This window comes from Oryx dammah, unplaced genomic scaffold (assembly GCF_014754425.2).
Source record: "Oryx dammah isolate SB20612 unplaced genomic scaffold, SCBI_Odam_1.1 HiC_scaffold_20, whole genome shotgun sequence".
In the NCBI taxonomy this organism is placed as follows: domain Eukaryota; kingdom Metazoa; phylum Chordata; class Mammalia; order Artiodactyla; family Bovidae; genus Oryx; species Oryx dammah.
In genome coordinates this window covers 63,491,775-63,511,320 of record NW_024070204.1, presented here as the reverse complement: position 1 = coordinate 63,511,320, position 19,546 = coordinate 63,491,775, and the positions used below count along the sequence as shown (strand labels likewise).

General features: G+C 41.8%; 1 protein-coding gene and 1 non-coding gene across 5 annotated transcripts in view; both read right to left on the bottom strand.

Moving 5' to 3' along the window:
* ARHGEF28 (Rho guanine nucleotide exchange factor 28) overlaps positions 1-19,546 on the bottom strand; it is a 340,651-nt gene that overhangs the window by 77,650 nt on the left and 243,455 nt on the right. For all 4 annotated transcript variants that reach the window (XM_040262701.1, XM_040262702.1, XM_040262704.1 and 1 more), the window contains 7 exons: positions 15,005-15,128; positions 14,523-14,655; positions 7,594-7,649; positions 6,483-6,531; positions 3,958-4,102; positions 3,754-3,881; positions 2,390-2,530 (listed from right to left, as the gene is read on the bottom strand). In XM_040262701.1, coding sequence (XP_040118635.1) covers positions 2,390-2,530; positions 3,754-3,881; positions 3,958-4,102; positions 6,483-6,531; positions 7,594-7,649; positions 14,523-14,655; positions 15,005-15,128 — 776 coding nt within the window. The remainder of the gene's footprint in view (positions 1-2,389; positions 2,531-3,753; positions 3,882-3,957; positions 4,103-6,482; positions 6,532-7,593; positions 7,650-14,522; positions 14,656-15,004; positions 15,129-19,546) is intronic.
* Positions 12,845-12,916, bottom strand: TRNAC-ACA. Its single transcript has one exon. It is a non-coding gene; the product is annotated as a tRNA-Cys (tRNA).

The following is a 19,546-nucleotide window of genomic DNA, read 5'->3' as shown; positions in this document are numbered from 1 at the left end:
GAGTGAACTCCAGGGAGGCCTGGCGTGCTGCGATTCATGGGGTTGCAAACAGTCGGACACGACTGAGCGACTGAACTGAACTGAAATACAATAAAGTTCCTCAATGCATAAACAGTAGGTCCTTTCCATTACTGGATCTGTCTCCAAAGTTCCACTTTCTCCAAGAGAAACCAATGTGTTATGATCAAGGGACATCATCAAGAAAGTGAAAACAACAATCCACGTAACAGGAGAAAATATTTTATAAGGGACCCGAGTCCAGAATATATAAAGAACTCTTATAACTCAACAATAAAAAAACACAACAGTTCAAAATAGGCAAAATATTTGAATAGATATTTCTCTAAAGAGATATATTAATAGCCAATGAGCAAATGAAAAGACGAGCAACATCATTAGCCATTAAGGAAACATAAATCAAAACTACCATGAGACACCACATTACATATACTACAATAATTGTGATTTAAAGGATGAACAATAAAGAAGCCTTGGTAAGGATATGGAGAAATCAAAACCCTCATACATCACTGCTGTGAATGTAAAGTGTGATTGCTGCTTTGGAAAACAGTTCTTCAAAAGGCTCAACATAAAGTTACCATATGACCCTCAAATTGGAAACAACCCGAAACGACCATCAAGTCATGATCAGAAGAACAAAGTGTGGTATATCTGTACAGTGAACTGCCACTCAACCAGAAAAAGGAGCAGAGTGCTGTCTTACATTATAGCACAGACGAACCTTGAACACAGTATGCTAAGTGAAGGCAGCCAGGCCCCAGACCTAAATATTGTACGATTTACACCGTATGTCCAGAATAGACAAACTCATAGGGACAGAAAATAGATGAGTGGTTTCCAGGTGCTGGTGGGAGGGGAGCCAAGGGGACTGGCTGCTACTGGGCGCAGGGTTTCTTTCTGGAGTACGGAACTGCTCTGGAATTAGACAGTGGTGGATGGTTGCACAACTTTATAAATATACTAAAACATTACAAATATACTATAATATAGATTTGTACACTGTAAAGGGGTGAACTTTAGATCTCAATTTTTGTGATATATAAATTTTAAAAATACACCATGAAAGAAAACAAAAATTCACCATGACTAAGAGCATCAGAAGTATCGGTTCTAGACTAATGAGTACTTCCAAACCCACATACAGGTTTTAAAAAAGAATACAAAATATCAGACATGGAGGGAAAACAAATCAAAATGTGGCTTTATTATTTTATCATAAACAAAACTCTCTACCCACTAATTATTACTATTTTTAACACCTACTCTGTACTAAGCATCTACCATGTCACTTCATTTAATCCATTAATCTATCATGACCCCAAATATAAGAATGATTTTCTTATCTTTAAAAGCCAATGAATAAAAGAGGGTAAACGATCTTCCCTGGAACATAAGACTTTCTGGCCCACAGGCCCATGTTCTGAACCACACTATGTGATAATTCACCCCAAATGGGTTAGACTATTTTTAATAAGATAGGAAATCAAGAAATAAAAGAAGAAAATTACAATATAACAAATTGCATGGGAAGTACTAAAGGGGACAGCACCACCCTTTCCAAGGAAATTCCCTCCTACACAGCTCTAGGCTGATTCCACAGCATGCACGCACATCGGCTCATCTCACCTGCATAACCACCTCACACAGGGGAGAAGGGGCCCTAGTCACCACCGGACTTTGTAGTGCTTTGCACACACAGGATTAGTGAAAACTAAGGGCTAGGCTCATATTTAAACTTAAGGTGCCTTCTTGGAACCACTTTTCAGCATCTACTTTATACTTGAAAAATGTTAAAGCTTCATTTTTTCCTAACTACTCTATCATCTAACCTTCCCTAATTCAGACTGCCTTCACCCCAAACAGCATGAAATCATAAAACCTCCCACAGTTGAACCCCATACTCAGCACTGCCACTCTCGATCACACGTGATACTAGTCCCAGTGCTATCAGTCCCACTGCATCTCTGTGAGTGACCGTCCCTGGCATGTGCAGGCAAACTACGAGGCCGTAAATGCAGCAGCCTTGACTACCCACCTTAAAAACGCGCACAGTCTCTGTGATTCTTAAAACAGAAGAGGCAAACAAGTAGAGACCAGGCCTAACTCAACTTGAAAAGGGTAGAAGAAATCAAACCTGCTTTGTACCAAGCATGTACAATGCCTCCTTTAAGCCTCACAACATTTTGATCCTGAGCCTCATTATCCCCATTTTACAAAAGGAAAAACTGAATTTCAGGTGAGTTAATATTATACCTGAGACTAAGTGACTAGGAAATGGTAGAACCAGAATTTGAACTCCAGCTTGAATCCATGCTCTTTCCTCTGCACCACACTGCTGCAGCCCAGAGAGCATGTTTGCAATGCTTACCAAAAATGACATCCTGTCTTTGGATGACATCCTTCTCCTGCCGACTACAAAATGAAGGGTCCACCACCAGACTCCAAGATTCCGCTTCAAACTCCTGGGCATCACCGCTCAGGTCACTCCACAGAGATGAATCCACGACATCTAACATCCGTTAAGAAAAGAAAAGCTAAAGTGGGTGAACACGTGTAACACAAACAGACATTCACAAGTGCCTATGTTTATGGATTCATCGCCCTAAAGAAACTCCCTGTGAACATAGAAATACTGTGATACAGAATTGAAACAACTGAAACCAAACCAGTGCAATTGTTCAGATTATTCATGAAAAGCAAAGCAGAATCAGGTATTAACAGTTGCTATGTGTATACACAAAAAAAAAAAAAAAAGATTCTTTCATCTGGCTTGTTCTATTTTAGTTTTATTTTTGGTAATGTGCAGAGTCCACACGTGCTCACACAGTCTTGAACCCACTGATTTCTTCACCCCACGTTACTCTGCACTGTTCGCTCAACACTGAATCTTGTATGTGTCCACTTGGTTTGCTCTTTACTTGCCTTGCTATTCTCGATATAAACACGAAGCACGGTAGGAGGCCTTGAGTCACATGTGAGTACAGATTTTTCTGAGAGAATCTGACAACACACACATAGTTTTCCCTTCAGGAAAACTAAATTCTATTTGCCCGAAAGCACCCCTCAGAGAGAATCCAGCTCAGAGAAGTACAGATGTGAGGACAACGGATTTAAAATAAGCAGATATATGGGGAAGAGTCTACCCCTTTCTCTCATCACTCCTCTCCCTTCATTTGGTTTTCCTCTGCCTATTAATACAGCTTGGATACAGCAAGCAATTCCCCAGATTGTCCTCTCTACAAACATGCTTTTTAAAAATGCTTTTATTCCCCCAGAAGTAGGAGGCAACACAAGGGGATAAATATCTTAGAGATCCAGACAAGTCCAGTCTTAAGTAACTGAAATATATCTATGTACATATATATATATATATATATATATATAAAAGTATGATCCTATTCCAATTCATCAACAGCTGTAAAAAAAAAATTTTAAAGAACAGCAAGCACACAATACATTTCTTTCTCTTCATGATGTTTATGACACATTCTTTGGGGAGTATGTCCCTTTAAAAAATACATCATGTTCCCTTGGCCACTATCTGGGAGTCTCCTCTAGGGCTCACTGTTCATTGTTTTTATCAGAAGAACCTGCACCAAAGAGACACCATGAAACAGAGTTCTCTTAAACAGAATAAAAGAAAAATGCTTCCATCTTATATCCTTCGGAAAACATCCCTTTCAGCAAATGCTCACAGAAACCCATGTCAGTGCAAGGGCGTCTTCTCCTCACCTTCCATTAAGAAGGAGTCCGTGGAGGGGGACGAGCCCATGGGCTGTAACATCTCGTCAGAGTGAGACCTGCTTCTCCAGGTGCTGCCGTCATTCTCAGACTCCAGGGATGCCCCCGGCCTCCTGGAGCTGGAGGGGCAAGGAGGACAGTCAGCCCGGGCTGCCACACTGAGACCACAAGGCATCACACCACAGCGAGCCTTACCTTTCCATGGTGGTGCCGGGGACGCTTCTGGACAAGGGATGCACTTGCCCTGCCATCTCCTTCCTCCCGGCTGGCAACCCGATGGGCATGGAGGAGGAAGGGTGCAAGGAGAGCCCAGGTGGTGGGACGTCTCGAAACGAAGAACCTGGAAATCAGAATGGATGCTTCATGATGTTTCCAAAGAGGGCAAAGAATAAAGGTCGTCACTTAAAAGCCAGAAAGCTGAACACTCCAATGGCGGCTTCTAACGTGTTACAAGCCCAGCCTTGAAACCAGTTTCCTGGCCACATCCCAACACCTGCTTCAAATGTCCCTTCCAGCTCACACCCTCCTGGAACCAGGCTGCAGGCCTGCTTCAGCATATCCACGTGGAGAAACTGGGGCCGGCTGGGATTATACAAACAAACAGAAGATGGAATGGGGAAACACTGGGACAGCTTGCCTGTCAAATCCTGCTGTACTCCTCAGAGCCAGCTGTAAATAGATACAAGGTGCTATTAGCACTGTTAGGAGAACGCACACTGTGTATATAAACAAGCAGCCACACACACACAGAGCATCTCAATGGCTTGGAATGACGCTGGGGAGTCTGTTCTTTATGCTGTAAGAATGCCAGGCAGATGAAACCTGCAAGCCAAGCAGGGCTCTTCTTTCTCACATACAAAAAAATGAAATGATGCTTCAGTACCTTTCTGGTCAGTTTAAAATGTTATGGGCATCTACACATTTGCATTTGATGTGTATTAAAAGTGACTCTCCGAAAATATTTCAATCCTGTATGATCGCTTAGCACACACCTTTCTCAAGTAAAGGGGGAGAAAGACTTATATGGAAACCTAAGACATTACAAAGGATTCTACACATGTATGATTTAATTTCATTCTCACGACTCCTAAGTCAAGAGAAGGAACAGATGGTATTCTATCAAGCCTAAAATGCTTTTTAATTATTTTGATGCTTCACCTTATGAATTTGAGGAGTGTCTTCCAGCTGAGGTCAAAGGGACTTCTGGTGAAGAAGCAGGGGTGTGACCAATGTCACACTTGCCTGCACTAGCTTTCCCTTGTGTAACATCACATGCAATCACACGTTGCCATCAATTTGCATACTTCCCTAACAACCCTGATTCAAATGGCTTTTGAAACACCGATCACACTGTTGCAGCACTAAAGTGAAAAGTGACCACAAACATAAAGTGCTTGCCACAGGGTGAGCTATGTAATATGTGAAGCAGAAGAAACTGTGAGATCTCTCACGTCAAATCAAAGGATTTTCAAACTTAGGACAATGGTCTGTCTGGTTCTTGCATGCAATGTAAAGACTGTCAAAGGCTGACAATTACTTCAATTTCAACCATGTATAATTCAAGAAAAAACAGAATCACTGAGTTTAACCTCATGCAAACAAAACACAGGTATACCCTGAAATTTCAACTGTCATTCTAATGGAGCTGATGCAATCACAGCCTCAGGTTGGCTACGGAAAAGTACCAGCTTGCTCTGATAATGAATAACAGAGATGGATAAGAATCTATAGATTCTTGAGGACTTTATCCTAATCTTGTGATTCTTAAGAAGCATGTATTATGTACTGGTCAAGATAAATATGTGCCACTACTAGGAAAACATAAAATTATGTACATTTAATGTAGTGTTCAGGCTTCCCTGGTAGCTCAGCTGGTAAAGAATCCACCTGCAAGGCAGAAGACCCTGGTTCAATTTCTGGGTCAGGAAGATCCACTGGAAAAGGGATAAGCTACCTAGTCCAGTATTCTTGGGCTTCCCTGGTGGCTCAGCTGATAGAGAATCTGTCTGCAATGTGGGCGACCTGGGTTCGATCCCTGGGTTGGGAAGATCCCCTGGAGAAGGGAATGGGTATCCACTCCAATATTCTGGCTTGGAGAATTCCATGGACACGGGGTTGCAAAGAGTCAGACGCAACTGAGCAACTTTCACTTCACTTCACTTCCATATAGTGTTTATCTTCCCCCCCAAGAGGCTGTTATCAATAGTGCCTATTATACTAATTTGCATCTTAAAATTGAGGCAACATCATAATACCACCTCCATTCAGCCTTCCCTAATATAAAAGATCATACAGTACATGCAGCACAAAGGCTACTAAGTTGCCAGAGCTTCTGCCATTCTTGCCTTCTTTGTCAAGAAAAATTATGCCAATTATGCCCAGCATGAGGCTTCCCTGGTGGCTCAGAATAAAGAGCCCATGCAGGAGACTCAAGTTCAACCCCTGGGTTGTTAAGATCCCCTGCAGAAGGAAACAGCAACCTACTCCAATATTCTTACCTGGAAAATCCCAGAGGATTTTCTAGCAGAGGATCCTAGCAGGCTATAGTCCATGGGGTCACAAGAGAGTCGGACACAACTTAGTGACTAAACAACAACAACATGCCCAGCATATGTTATGAAAGAAGGAATAACTGGGCAAATGAGAGAACTGAAAGAGGGGGGGAATGTGTGGTATGTATGAAATGGAAACAAGTTCTTGCCATTTTTCATATCACTTACTTCCAGTGATGGTCTGTGGTTTGTTCTTATTACATTTCTCTTGGAATTTCTGTAAAGAACATTAGAAACACAGAAAGAAAGATCAAAGTATCACTCGACCACAAGAACATCCACAGTTAAACAGAACAGGCTTCTTATCTTTGCCATTTTCATGTTCTTTTATTTCAAACAAAGAGGAATTCAAAGCAAAAGACATAAAACGCAACAAAGAGAAAAGTGTTATGACAATGAGATGTGCACATTGTAAGGGAGGTGCGCCTCAAGAACAGGTCTCAGCAAGAGCCCAGCTTTAGTAAAAAGCCTGAGGGGACCGCAAATCTCCAGCTCCTGTTCCAGCCCAGGCTCAGAGAGGAGTCATGGCAGCGCTATCTCCTTCCTACTTGTTCTTTCTATTCCTGGCTGTTCCTCCCACCTACAGGACACGATGACCTTGAGCACTGAAATGTTACCCTCAACTTTGTGACCTGACAAAATGTGTGTTTCAAATAACACAGAGCTGGAGACCGCACGTTTCCCCCTGAAGGATCCTCGTGCTCACTCACGTGCATTTCTGGCCTGGGTTTCCAGTGGGAGACAAAGGACCATGACGATAAACCCCTCTATCTGCTCAAGCCCACCCCCAGACACTGAGAATGTTCCTCAGTGTTTGGTCCAGCACACCTCACAGCGTGGTTTGGGGACCAGTAACATCACCTGCGAATACATCAGAAATGCAAATTCTCAGAACCACCACCCAGACCTCCTGCATCAGGAATTCCGGGAGAGGGGCCCAGAAATCTGTGTTTTCACAGGCCCTGCAGGTGACTCTGATGTTGGCCAGTATTTGAGAATTACTGCTCTGAACTGCATTTCCACACTTGTGAGGTTTGCAGTGGTAAGCCAAGTAGGTCCTGACAGAAAGTCTAACCCACCCATATCATGTAATAAAAACAGAACGTTCCCTCTATTTCTACAAGTGCATAGTTAAGTGAATAAAGTATACACTTTGAGCACATGTTGTTTTATCACTACAGTGACCACTTTAAAAATAGAGACAGTAATAGTAGATCTAAAAACACAAACAGATAACATTGAAGCAACGAGCTACATACAAGCATGACTGAGACGTTACCTTGGTACACGGAGGGGCAGCATCTTTACAGACTTTATGTACATTTCCATTACAGTCTGGAACAAAAGGAAAACAGAGAAAAGTGTCCATCTTACTTAATCTGCAAAGTGAAATGCATAAGACTACATCATGCCTTTAAGGATCATTATAAAAGTAACAATCCTTGGACATCAAGGAGATCAAACCAGTCAATCCTAAAGAAAATCAACCCTGAATATTCACTGGAAGGACTGATACTGAAGCTGAAGCTCCAATACTTTGGCCACCTTATATAAAGAGCCAACTCATTGGAAAAGACCCTGATGCTGGGAAAGACTGAGGGCAGGAGGAGAAGGGGGAGACAGAGGATGAGATGGTTGGATGGCATCACTGACTCAATGAACATGAGTTTGAGCAAGCTCCAGGAGATGGCAAAGGACAGGGAAGCCTGGTGTGCTGTAGTCCATGAGATCACAAAGAGTCAGACATGACTTAGTGACTGAACAACAACAATAAAAATAACACATAAACATTAAAACTATTTAGAGAACTTAAAAAGGAAAGAAAAAATGTTTAAACCACATTCTTGTCCCACCACTGGAGCAGAACACACTGTTAATATTTTAATTTCCTTGGAGATATTTCCCCCTTCTGCACAGGGTCTTACTGATTACGACAGCTGAAACTACGCCTGACACACACTTCTGTTTCTGCCTGAGAACTCAGGTAGAGCTCCGCACCCTTTACTCATCAGGAACGTCTTACATCTGGCAACTGCCCGCTCACACACTGGCGAAAATGCCTATGAGGATGGAAAGAAAGGAAAACGTACAACAATGCAAGAAAAAAAAAAGTACTGTCAGGCTCTGAGAGAATTCCTACTAATCAGAGGAAACCAAATTAAAAGAGAACAGTTAGCAGCTTGCCCACGTTTTATTTCATGAAACAATGTGGCCTCACCTCACTGACAGGCGGAAGGGAACACCTCTCCTGCCCACAGGCTAGGCTCAGAGACCTCCCTGCATGGGGACAGCTTCCTGTCAGACTGATGTCTTCCTGCCCTCTCCCCAATCCCACTCCACCTGGCCCACCAAGACGCCCTCATCCCATCCACCCCCACCCCTACACGCTGTGTACAGACGGAGGAGCCTGTGGTTTATCAGAAACTCCATGAGACAAATCCTTCTGGAAGGGGAGACGTTCTCACTGAATTCCGTCTAAGCCACATTGGATAGCAGCTGCAGCCCCGTGAGAACTGAGCAGGACACTGAGCCCACACTCTTCCTCCTCCTGCAGGTCTCCCGAGGCATCTAGTCAACACCTCAGTGGCCAATGAGCAGAAGCCAGGCTGTCCCCGTACTGGCCCTGCAGGCAAACACTGAAATGGGATACTTCCTCCTCACCCCAGAACAAGGGAATGAGACAGGAAAAAGGAGAAGCCAGGGGAGACCACCAAACCAAGTTATACTGAAAATTCACAGCAAGAGGGAGCCACTGAATATTCCAAAATCCAGAAAAAAGGAAGAAAAATGTAGAGATGTGCCCCCCTTTGCCCCCGCCTGCCAAGATACACAAAACAGACCAAAGGCCATGTAGGGAATACAGGATTTGACCACACGCCAACAGGATGAGAGGCAAACCGGGCTTTGTGGGACAAGAAAGCACTTCAAGGAAGAAAAAGAGCAAGAGTGGAACTTAAGCTGAACTCAGAAGAATCGATGTGACAAAGTATCAAAGCAGCACTATGGAAATGAACTTGAAAGACTCTCTCCAGAACCTGGAGAGAATGCAGCATACAATTATCAAACAAAAGACATCATACAAAGATGACAGATAACAGATCACATTTCTCCAAGGAAGAAATCAAAAAGATGAGACCAGAAGTGGCAGCTGACAGCTACAACTGACAAAACCTTTTATACGGCTTAAAAAGAACCCAAAAAAGGCAAATAAAAGAGTCTTACTGTTTTCTAGGAAAAAACCATTAAATGGCACCTATTCTAATAGACACATTCTGACAATATCTATATGATTAAAAAATTAAAAGCCCTCTTAAAAAAGTTAAAAGTTCTCAGTATAATACTGCTGCTGCTGCTGCTGCTAAGTCGCTTCAGTCATGTCCGACTCTGTGCGACCCCATAGACAGCAACCCACTAGGTTCTTCTGTCCCTGGGATTCTCCAGGCCAGAATACTGGATTGGGTTGCCATTTCCTTCTCCAATGCATGAAAGTAAAAGTGAAGTCGCTCAGTTGTGCCCGACTCTTAGCGACCCCACGGACTGCAGCCTACCAGGCTCCTCCGTCCATGGGATTTTCCAGGCAAGAGTACTGGAGTGGGGTGCCATTGCCTTCTCCGAGAATAATACTAACTGCCTAGATACAAGGGAACAGTATTGGTAGAATCTTCAGAGGAAAAGATTTGGTTGAAGAATTTATTTAGCCAGATAAAACTGGCTACTGTGTGAAACAAAGATATAACCTTAGATACACAAGATTTCAGAAAACAGGTTATTCCAATAAATTTCTTGGGGACCTGAAATCCTATTGCCTATTAAAAATAGAATCACAATTAAGAGTCAAGAATGGATCAGCTTTACTGAAGGGAAAATACAGGAAAAGTGAGCACTGACACCAAACAAAAGTACCGCAGCTTCAAAGTCCCTGTAAGTAGAGATACAGAACTGAATACAAATAGCAAATTATCATTGACACATAAAATTATTCCTAAAAAATGAAACATACATTATAAAAATAATAACAATTAATTCAGTATACTCATAGAAGCTGGGGTGGGGGAAGAGTAACTATAAGGGAAATAAGAGTATTAAATTATAAGCCTTCCACAGCTCCTTATTCATACTTATTATCAGTAAATATTAAAAGAGTCTACCTTGCCAAATCCCTGGAGAAGATAAAAGCCAACTACACATGGTCTAAACCAGACATCAAGGAAAACAGTGAAGAACTATGAAAGATAGTGGACAGTTGTAAAATTAAATGTAAATAAGGAAAAAATGCTTAATATAAAACAAGTTCTCTCAGTTATATTATAATTACCTATAGCTAAATTAAAAACACACACCTCAAATTAACAACACAGAAATAGTTAAGAGGAATACAAACAAAAAGGAAATCAATAGAATATCAATTTTAGACAATACCTTACAGACAATGCCTTTAGACAATGCCTTATAAAAGGCATTTAACTGCCTTAGGATAATTTTAAGTTTATAAAAGCTAAATTTGCAGTGAAGCTGTGATTAGTAAACTTCTGTGCATCAAATAATGTAACATCAAAATGTAAGTAGTGAAGTCTATTTATAAACAAGGAGAATTTTATAGAAATATTTGTGGAAAACTAGCAACTCAGGCTTTAATAAAGAAGAATAAAGACACCACAAGATTTTGAATATTTATATTATTCGTTTTATATCATATCATGTTTGTAAGATTAGATATAGTAATATTCACAGGCAGAAACGGAATACACATCTGAAGAATTTCGGCTTAGTCCAGTAAACCAAAAAAACCCAGAAGTCCTCAAGGGTACATGTACAGGTGGAAGCAGTACTTCACTAAGAGGAAGGTGGGGAGAATACCCACAATAAACTGCGAAAGTAACCAGAGAGAGGGGAAGCGAGTGCAGTTTGCTCTCAACAGCCCAGAAGCACTGATGAGAAGCCACCAGAGCAGAAACCGTGAGAAAGGAAACGAAAGAGGGACCGCACAGACAAGGGTGACAGAAAGAGGAGGAGCTGAGACTGACATGCCCAAGTGTCTAGCTGGCATCACAGGCCCAGCAGGAAGGACAGCCTTCTGCAGGTGGACCTTGAGGTCGGTTTCAGACACCGTGGTCGGGGGGACAAGAAAATCTCTGGACGATGATGCCCACAGACGGGCTGTGATGGGGACAGTATTGTTTTATACGGTAGCTCTGCCATAATTCTCAAGCAGGGCCACAAGTTACATGGGGGCTCAGCCTCCCTAGGCAACTGGAAATATGGAAGTAGCAAGTGAGGTGTAAAGATGTTCATCTGGGAAGAACAGGTCTAAATACCATATTTCAGAATAAAAGACTGGGTGCCTATACTTAGAAACAATAAAGAGAAAAGAACAAGTGCCTGAGAACCAAGTTTGGAGGACACTCAAAGTTAGGGTGAAGGAGACCATCCAGGGGGTGGACAGAGGAGCAGTGTGCTCTGGAAAAGGGGACCTCTTTCTGCACAGAGGGAAAATAGACACGAAACAGGAGAGGGGGCAGGGAGTCTGAGAACAGTAGTGAGGCAAGATGCTCAGACCTGACTAGAAAGTGACTCCGTGCTCCCATCCAGGAGAGGACTTCTGTTAAGCAGTAGGGACAGAGGTCAAAATCAGATCATCAAGGAAGAAGTGGCAGGAGTGGACACCAGAGCAGTGGGTGGAGGCCGCCCAACTTGAGCAGTTCATCTAAAAATGAGGGGAAGGCTTCCCTGGTGCTCCAGTGAGCTTCCCTGGTGGCTCAGATGGTAAAGCGTCTGCCTACAATGCGGGAGACCCGGGTTCGATCCCTGGGTTGGGAAGATCTCCTGGAGAAGGAAATGGCAACCCACTCCAGTGTTCTTGCCCGGAGAATCCCACGGACGGAGGAGTATGGTAGGCTACAATCCATGGGGTCGCAAAGAGTCAGACACGACTGAGTGAGCTTCACAGCAAGGGACATGGGTTCAATTCCTGGTTCGGGAAGATCCCACACGCTGTGGAGCAACTAAGTCTGTGAGTCACAGCTACTGAACCAGCGCTCTGGAGCCCGCAAGGCGCAGCTACTGAAGCCTACTCACCCTACAGCCCGTGCTCAGCAACAAGAGAAGCCACCACAAAAAGCAGCCTGTGCACCGCAGAGAAGCGCAGCTCCCACACATCGCAACTGGAGAAAACCCGCACCCAGCAGTGAAGACCCAGTGCAGCCAAATATAAACAGATCAATCAATCTTAATTGTCTTCATTAGTAAAAAAAAATAAAAATAAAAATGAGAGGACAAAAAGGTCGGAGATGTGGCTGGGGGTCAGATGAAGGGATCTGACCCTGTGAAGAAGAAAGGAGTCGCAACTGATGAAGCCTGTGCCGTCACGCCAGTAAGCTGGCTGCTGACATGGAAGTGCAGTGACGCAAACTCGCTCAGTCGTGTCCGACTCTGTGCGACCCCATGGACTGCAGCCTACCAGGCTCCTCCGTCCATGGGATTTTCCAAGCAAGAATACTGGAGTGGGTTGCCGTTTCCTTCTCCAGAAGATCTTCCCAACCCAGGGATCGAACCTGGGTCTCCTGCATTGTAGACAGACGCTTTACCAGCTAAGCCACCAGGGAAGTCCTGGAGGCAAGCCATTACCAGTCCGCAAACAATCCTTTCCGCAAACTTCTAAAAATTTAGCAAAGTAAATCACAGCTAGACTGCTTGATGCTATTTTTTAAATGAACAGACTTTATTTTTTAGAGTAGTTTTATTCTTTTTGCTTGATGCTACATCAGGTCCCATAAAAGAAAGAAATCAAGACCCCAAGGAAAGCAACATTCAAACATGCAATGAAACTGGCATCTTATAGACAATGTGTGAATGGATACATTCACATTTTTAATCATTTTCTGGCAATTTAATGAAGAACTTTACATATAATCTTCCCCTGCTCTTCACCTCCCTTTGTACTCCCATGCCACTTTCAAAATGTTTCCTGAATTCTGGTCACCAAAGTACCACAAAATGTATTTCATCTGCCTGGGCCTGAATTCTCTTGCACTGAGTTCTTCTTTCATTCCACAAATATTTACTAAGCCCCTACTATGCACAAGCAATATTCCAGGCACTACAGACATAGCAGAGGACAAAATCAACAGACAAAAACCCACCTCTCATAGCAATTTATAATCTGGTGAAGGAGACAGATAATAAAATTGATACAGAGAACAGAGAGCAAGTTAGATGATGTGAAATGCTATAGTGGGATGAGAAAGAGGAAAGGAGGACAGGCAATAAGCCAAGAAAAGGGTGGTCGGGAAAGGCCTAACTAAGGGGTGCTATCTGAGCAGACCTGAAGGAGGTGAGGGGGCAGACCACTCGGCTGCTTGTGGCAAGACTGCTGCAGGCAGGGGGATACGCAGGAGAACCCACAGGCAGGCGTGCGCCTGGCGCCTGGCACGCTGGAAGAACAGCAAAGACGCCAGAGGGACTGAACCGGAGGAGTCGGGGACGGGACAGGGGGAGAGACCACGGGGGCCTCGGAGCCATTGTCAGGGCTCTGGCTGTCCCAGGGGATGACAGGAAGCGTCAAGAGAATCTGGAACACAGGGATCAATGCCTTGACAAATGCTCTCAGACTGAGGTTTTGAGAACTATACTTTCTGCAGTAAATGCACAAGGCAATCAGTTGCAAAGCCATTGAGATGGCAGCTTTAGACCAAGCTGCTAACAGTGGCAGGTGTGAGAAGTGGCTGGATCTAAACATTAATATATTTTGAAGCTAGAGCCAAGAGTAATGTTGAAGGCTTGGATGTGGGAATAATTTTGGCACAAGCATTTAGCTGGAAGGATGGGACTGCCATTAACTGAGAGGGTCAGCTTGTAGGTGGGCACAGAGGGGAGTGAGAGGAGCTCCAGAGGGGCACGTGACATTTGTGACACAGTTTAGACTTCCAGGTGGAGACAGCAGTAGGCAGTGAGGTATGCAAGCCTGTTTGGGGACAGACTATCACATGTGGACAGAAAGTATGGAGTTAGCCATCACAGGTCACTGCTTGCTAACGAAACCACACGGAGACACAGAAACAGACGTCTGTGTGAGCACACTGAGCGACGGCACTACTCTCAGGATGCTTATCCTCGCAGGAGGTGAAGCGTGAAGACAGCCCACGTCTCAGGATGCTTATTCTCACGGGAGGCGAAGCATGAAGACAGCCCACGTGGGGCCCGAGAACTTACTGGAGCACTGGAATGACTCTTTCCCCAGGAGCGTTTTATCGCAAACCAAGCACTGCAGAACCCCAGAGAAAGTTCCAGGGACAAACTGATGTCGGGTCAGTTTCTCTTTGTCTTTGGCATCTTTGCCTTTTGTCTTCAGGTATGGCAGCAGCAGCAAAGTGGGGAAAAAACAAAAAAAAAGAGAAATGCTCAGAGCCAGCCAACATACAGAAGTCATACAAAGTCTTTATGTTTTCTATCAGGATAGAAGGACTGTACATCAAGGGATAAGATAATGCCAAAATGTAACATCTACGAGGATGAAGTGGTCTCTGTATTTCCAATGACTTCAAAAATACCCCACAAGAAATATAGAGATGTTTAAACGTGTGTTTGTAAAATCTATGGTAAGGGAATTTAAAGGGAAAGTGCAAACTATACTAAATTGCTCAGAAGCTGAGCCATTCATACTTTATAGACAGTAGGCATAAAACCTTAATTACCTTCGATTTATTCCGAGGGCTGGTCATCCTATTCATGAGGAAGCTAAAAGTTCGGCTCACTTTGTATTTTTCAGATTCTGATTTGGCAGGTATGATGTATTTATCCCATTCTTCTTCCTGAATTCTACAAAAAAGAACCTGTTATCACAGCTTATAAAACGTATCAGAGGTAGCAAAAAAACCAGAGTCATACATACATGTGTGTGTGTATAGACAAATACACAGATGTATTTTACACATATAGTTTTGTGTATATATATTATACATATATTTAAACATATATATTTTTTCAGCCTTTAATGGTTATTCTAAAGATAAGAATAGAAACTATCAAAAATACATCTTATTTTTATTTGAACAGGTATATGATAAAGCAACTATCTCACAATGAATGCTAACAATTACAGAATCTAGGTGGTGGAAATAGGTATTCTAGTACATAATTCTTTCAGCTTTTCTGAATACTTTAAAATTTTTTATATTAAAATATTGGAGAAATAAAGGAAATCTTAGAATCACAGCTTTATTCTGAAAACGTTCATCTCCCTGTTTACCATGCTAATAGAATTTTTCTAGTACCCAGAAGCCAAATAACTAATGACATGAAACTGGGATTTTACTTATTTTTGGAACAGAGAGATAATACTCAGAAGACACACATTTCTTTGTCCGTACAGCCTGAGAAACAGACCATCTGCCTCAGGGTTCTGTCTCTCCCACTCAGTCAGGTTTTCTGCAACCTGAGAATCTCTCTGTTGGAAAGGAGAGAAGACTACAGAAACTTCCTCAAAGTAAGAGGCAAGCTAGAGGTAACTGTACCCAGTCTTTGAACACACCAAATATCATTTATTTTCCACTAGCCCACAGAATCACTCTTTAGGAGGAAAAAAATGGTCCCAGCTATGAAAATAAAATTTCCCTGGAACTTTCTTATTTTCCCAGAACTGTCTCTGATCTTCTGATATTTCTAATCTTATCACACAGAGAGAAAGCATGAATATATTAAAGATCAAGCAGATAACATTTCTGTAGACTATTTCCATAATAAACATTTCATAACCAATGTCTCTCTATCCCCCTCAGACTTCTCATTTGTCAGTGTTAGTGACTAATACATTCATCTCTGGGAAATACTTTTCAAAAGCAAGCATACTATAGATATGTATGAAATGTAAAATGACAACTTTCTAGGACTTCAATTTTTCCTATCTAATCAAAGACTAAATTATTTCTAAGGTTCTTTCTCATACTTAAATGTAACATGTAATTACCTGGTACACATTGAACAAAACTAAGTTATTTGACCTTTCTATTAGACTTGAGAATTCATATCTATGAATGCATTTAAAATAAATAAGGAATACTTCAGAGCTACCTCTTGGCCCTGCAGGACAGTGCGTGTCCTGCCACTGAAACCCTGCAGTTAGTGACACTGGGTTTGCTACTTACAGAAAATAGTTTAAAAGGTAAACAGAAATGAAAGTGTCTTACAACTACTCAGAACAACACGAGGAACCCAGGCCCTCTTATTTTCCTTCTCCTTTCACAGCCACCTTCTCAGATAACTCACTGGTTAATATATCCATGAATTTCTATACCTCTTGTGTTTTAAGCATTCTACTTTGCAAAACTTTTGGAATAACATGGAATAGAGAAAAAAGTACATTGAAAGCTGAAAAAAAATCCTCTCTGGAACACCTTTTGGGACCCCATCGAAAGCCATCCAGTATCTAAGAGAAGAACAATATGAGAGGAGATCTAACTCTTGGAACTAAAGAATGATAAGGTCAATGTGAATTCTGAAGTTAAGAAGTCCTCTCTCCTACTTCACAGCAGAAACACAACACTCTCTCAAATAAAAGAAAACATATTCCTGTTTACCTGACTCTACTCCAAATTCCTTCCCATGCTACAGAAAACTGTATCAAGAACAATGTTACAGCTTTGTTTCAAAACCTATCAGTTCAGTTCAGTAGCTCAGTCGCTCAGTCCTTTGCGACCCCATGAATCGCAGCACGCCAGGCCTCCCTGTCCATCACCATCTCCCGGAGTTCACTCAGACTCAAGTTCATCGAGTCAGTGATGCCATCCAGCCATCTCATCCTCGGTCGTCCCCTTCTCCTCCTGCCCCCAATCCCTCCCAGCATCAGAGTCTTTTCCAGTGAGTCAAAGCCTATATGTGCTCCTAATTTACCAAATATCCTATATGGGAGATAGTGATGGGCAGGGAAGCCTGCTGTGCTACAGTCCACGGGGTCACAAAGAGCCGGACATGATTTAATGACTGAAAAACAACAACATATACTTCTTCTAAAAATGACATAAAATTATATCTTTAATCTTTAAATTCAAAGGCTGAGAAGAACCAAGATGTGACAAAGTAAACCAGAAAATACTGAAACACTAAATATTAGAAACTCTGAATCATCTAAGCTGATAGTGAGTATCACAGACATGACCCACTTTCAGATTATAAGAATGGAAATCACAATGTAACTTCTGGGCAGATGTAGAAGGCTGGTTGATTCCATGTTTCAAATCTAATTTAGCTATGTGGTATTCACTTACACAACAATTAGGTACTTTAGAGAAGAACTCAGAGGAAAAAAATCCTCAACTGATTTTATAACAGAAAGTAAACAGCCTTCAATTTATCGAAATCGGTAAAAAATTTAAACTCTTTCCACATCCCAGAACAAGAATGCCTAACTCTATTATTGATTTGATGACCAATAAGATTACCCACAATACAGTTTTACAAGCCCCATTCTTCAGAGAATCTCGACATTATCTTTTTAATAGATAAACAGATATTTAAAGTATCTTAATAATATGGATATAGCCTCAAAATCTTAATTCCTAACCTATTTGTTTTTTTCAGAACTGGGCATCTAAGTGTTTAAAAAGCTCCAGTTATCCAAACTGAAAATTGACAGAGTTGAGACTTCAACTTTGAACACTCAGAAGATCAGTTTGTTTTTTTTTTTTTTTTTTGAAATAAAAGGTAGTAGATCCATCAGATTTAAGATGGATGGTGGCAACAAAATAACTGAGTCATACCATATAATCCTAAAAACTTGGGACAGATGAAGTGTCTGCTCCTACAGGAATGAGCCTGCAAGGTCCAAAATGAGCCCCACCCCCTGCTTTTACCTGGCTGAACTCTTTTCCAGAAACTAAGTGATCAACATAAATAAGACAAATAAAGAAGGCAAACCCTCAAGTAAATATCTATAACATGACCAAAGCAAAGCATTAGGGTCTAGGCAGGTATCATACTGGCATAACCAACAAGCTATCAGGAATACAGTAGATGAGGTGAAAGATCTACTCTACTGGAAAAACCAGGGGATAGGGCTAAGAAAGTTGGATGCTTTCAGGATGTAGACCAGAGACAGACCAAAGAATGGGGAAAAAAAAAAAAAAAAACAGGAATGAGGAATATGAGAGAAAAAGATGATCCCTATACATCCCATGCAAGCTAACACTTTTTGTTGTTGTTGTTCAAGCTTTTACTTTCTTTTTATTTTTAAATTCTAAATTCATTTATTTTTTAATTGGAGGATAATTGCTTTACAGAATTGTGTTGGTCTCTGACAAATATCAACATGAATCAGCCAGAGGTATACATGTGTCCCCTCCCTGTTGAACCTCCCTCCCACCTTCCTCCCCATCCCACCCCTCTAGGTTGTTAACAGAACTCTGATTTGAGTTTCCTGAGTCATACATATTTTACATATGATTATGTAAGTTTCCATGTTACTCTCTCCATACATCCCACCTTCTCTTTCCTCCCTGCTGCCCCATGTCCATGAGTCTGTTCTCTGTCTGTGTCTCCATTCAAGCTAACACATTTTATAAGTCAGTACTTAACTGACTCTGACATTGGCTCTCTCAGTCTTAAATTCCTCTCCTGATGGAAAATATTTTTGATTAAAAAAAAAAATCTTTACAATCAGTCCATTACTTCACCAATTGTTAAAAAGATGGCAAGGAGAAGACTGCTAATCACAATGATGACCAGGATGATGAACAAATTCCAGAAGTAGTCAGTAAATAATTTAAATAAGTAATAAACGCAAATCATCTAAAATGGTGCCAGGCACATGAAAACGCCCAACAATAGTTATTGCTCTCTACTGTCATCATCGTCACTGTCCTGATGTCATCCTCATCGGCCTATGCTTAAATGGCATTCTAAGTCTGTCTCTGTTTCAAAATTTCTATTCTGGTTTCCAAAAAATAAGAAAGGAACAAAAGATTTCTTTTTCTTCTTCATACTTACAGTCCAAGATGTAAAGCAAAATAGTCCATTCTGATCTATATAGTAAAAGATCTCAGAGTTTGAGCATTAATAGCACCCAAATTAAAACTATTTTCTTCCTTCTCATATGGTCTCTCAAAGTCAAACATTTGTGCCATGTCTGACATAACCCCAAGGCTATTTCACAGTGTGACTCATGGTTAGTTTCTCAAGACCCACAGAACACAGCGGTCCAGTCTGCTGGCTCATCGGCTGCCCAAGGTTAACTCCAAGGACAG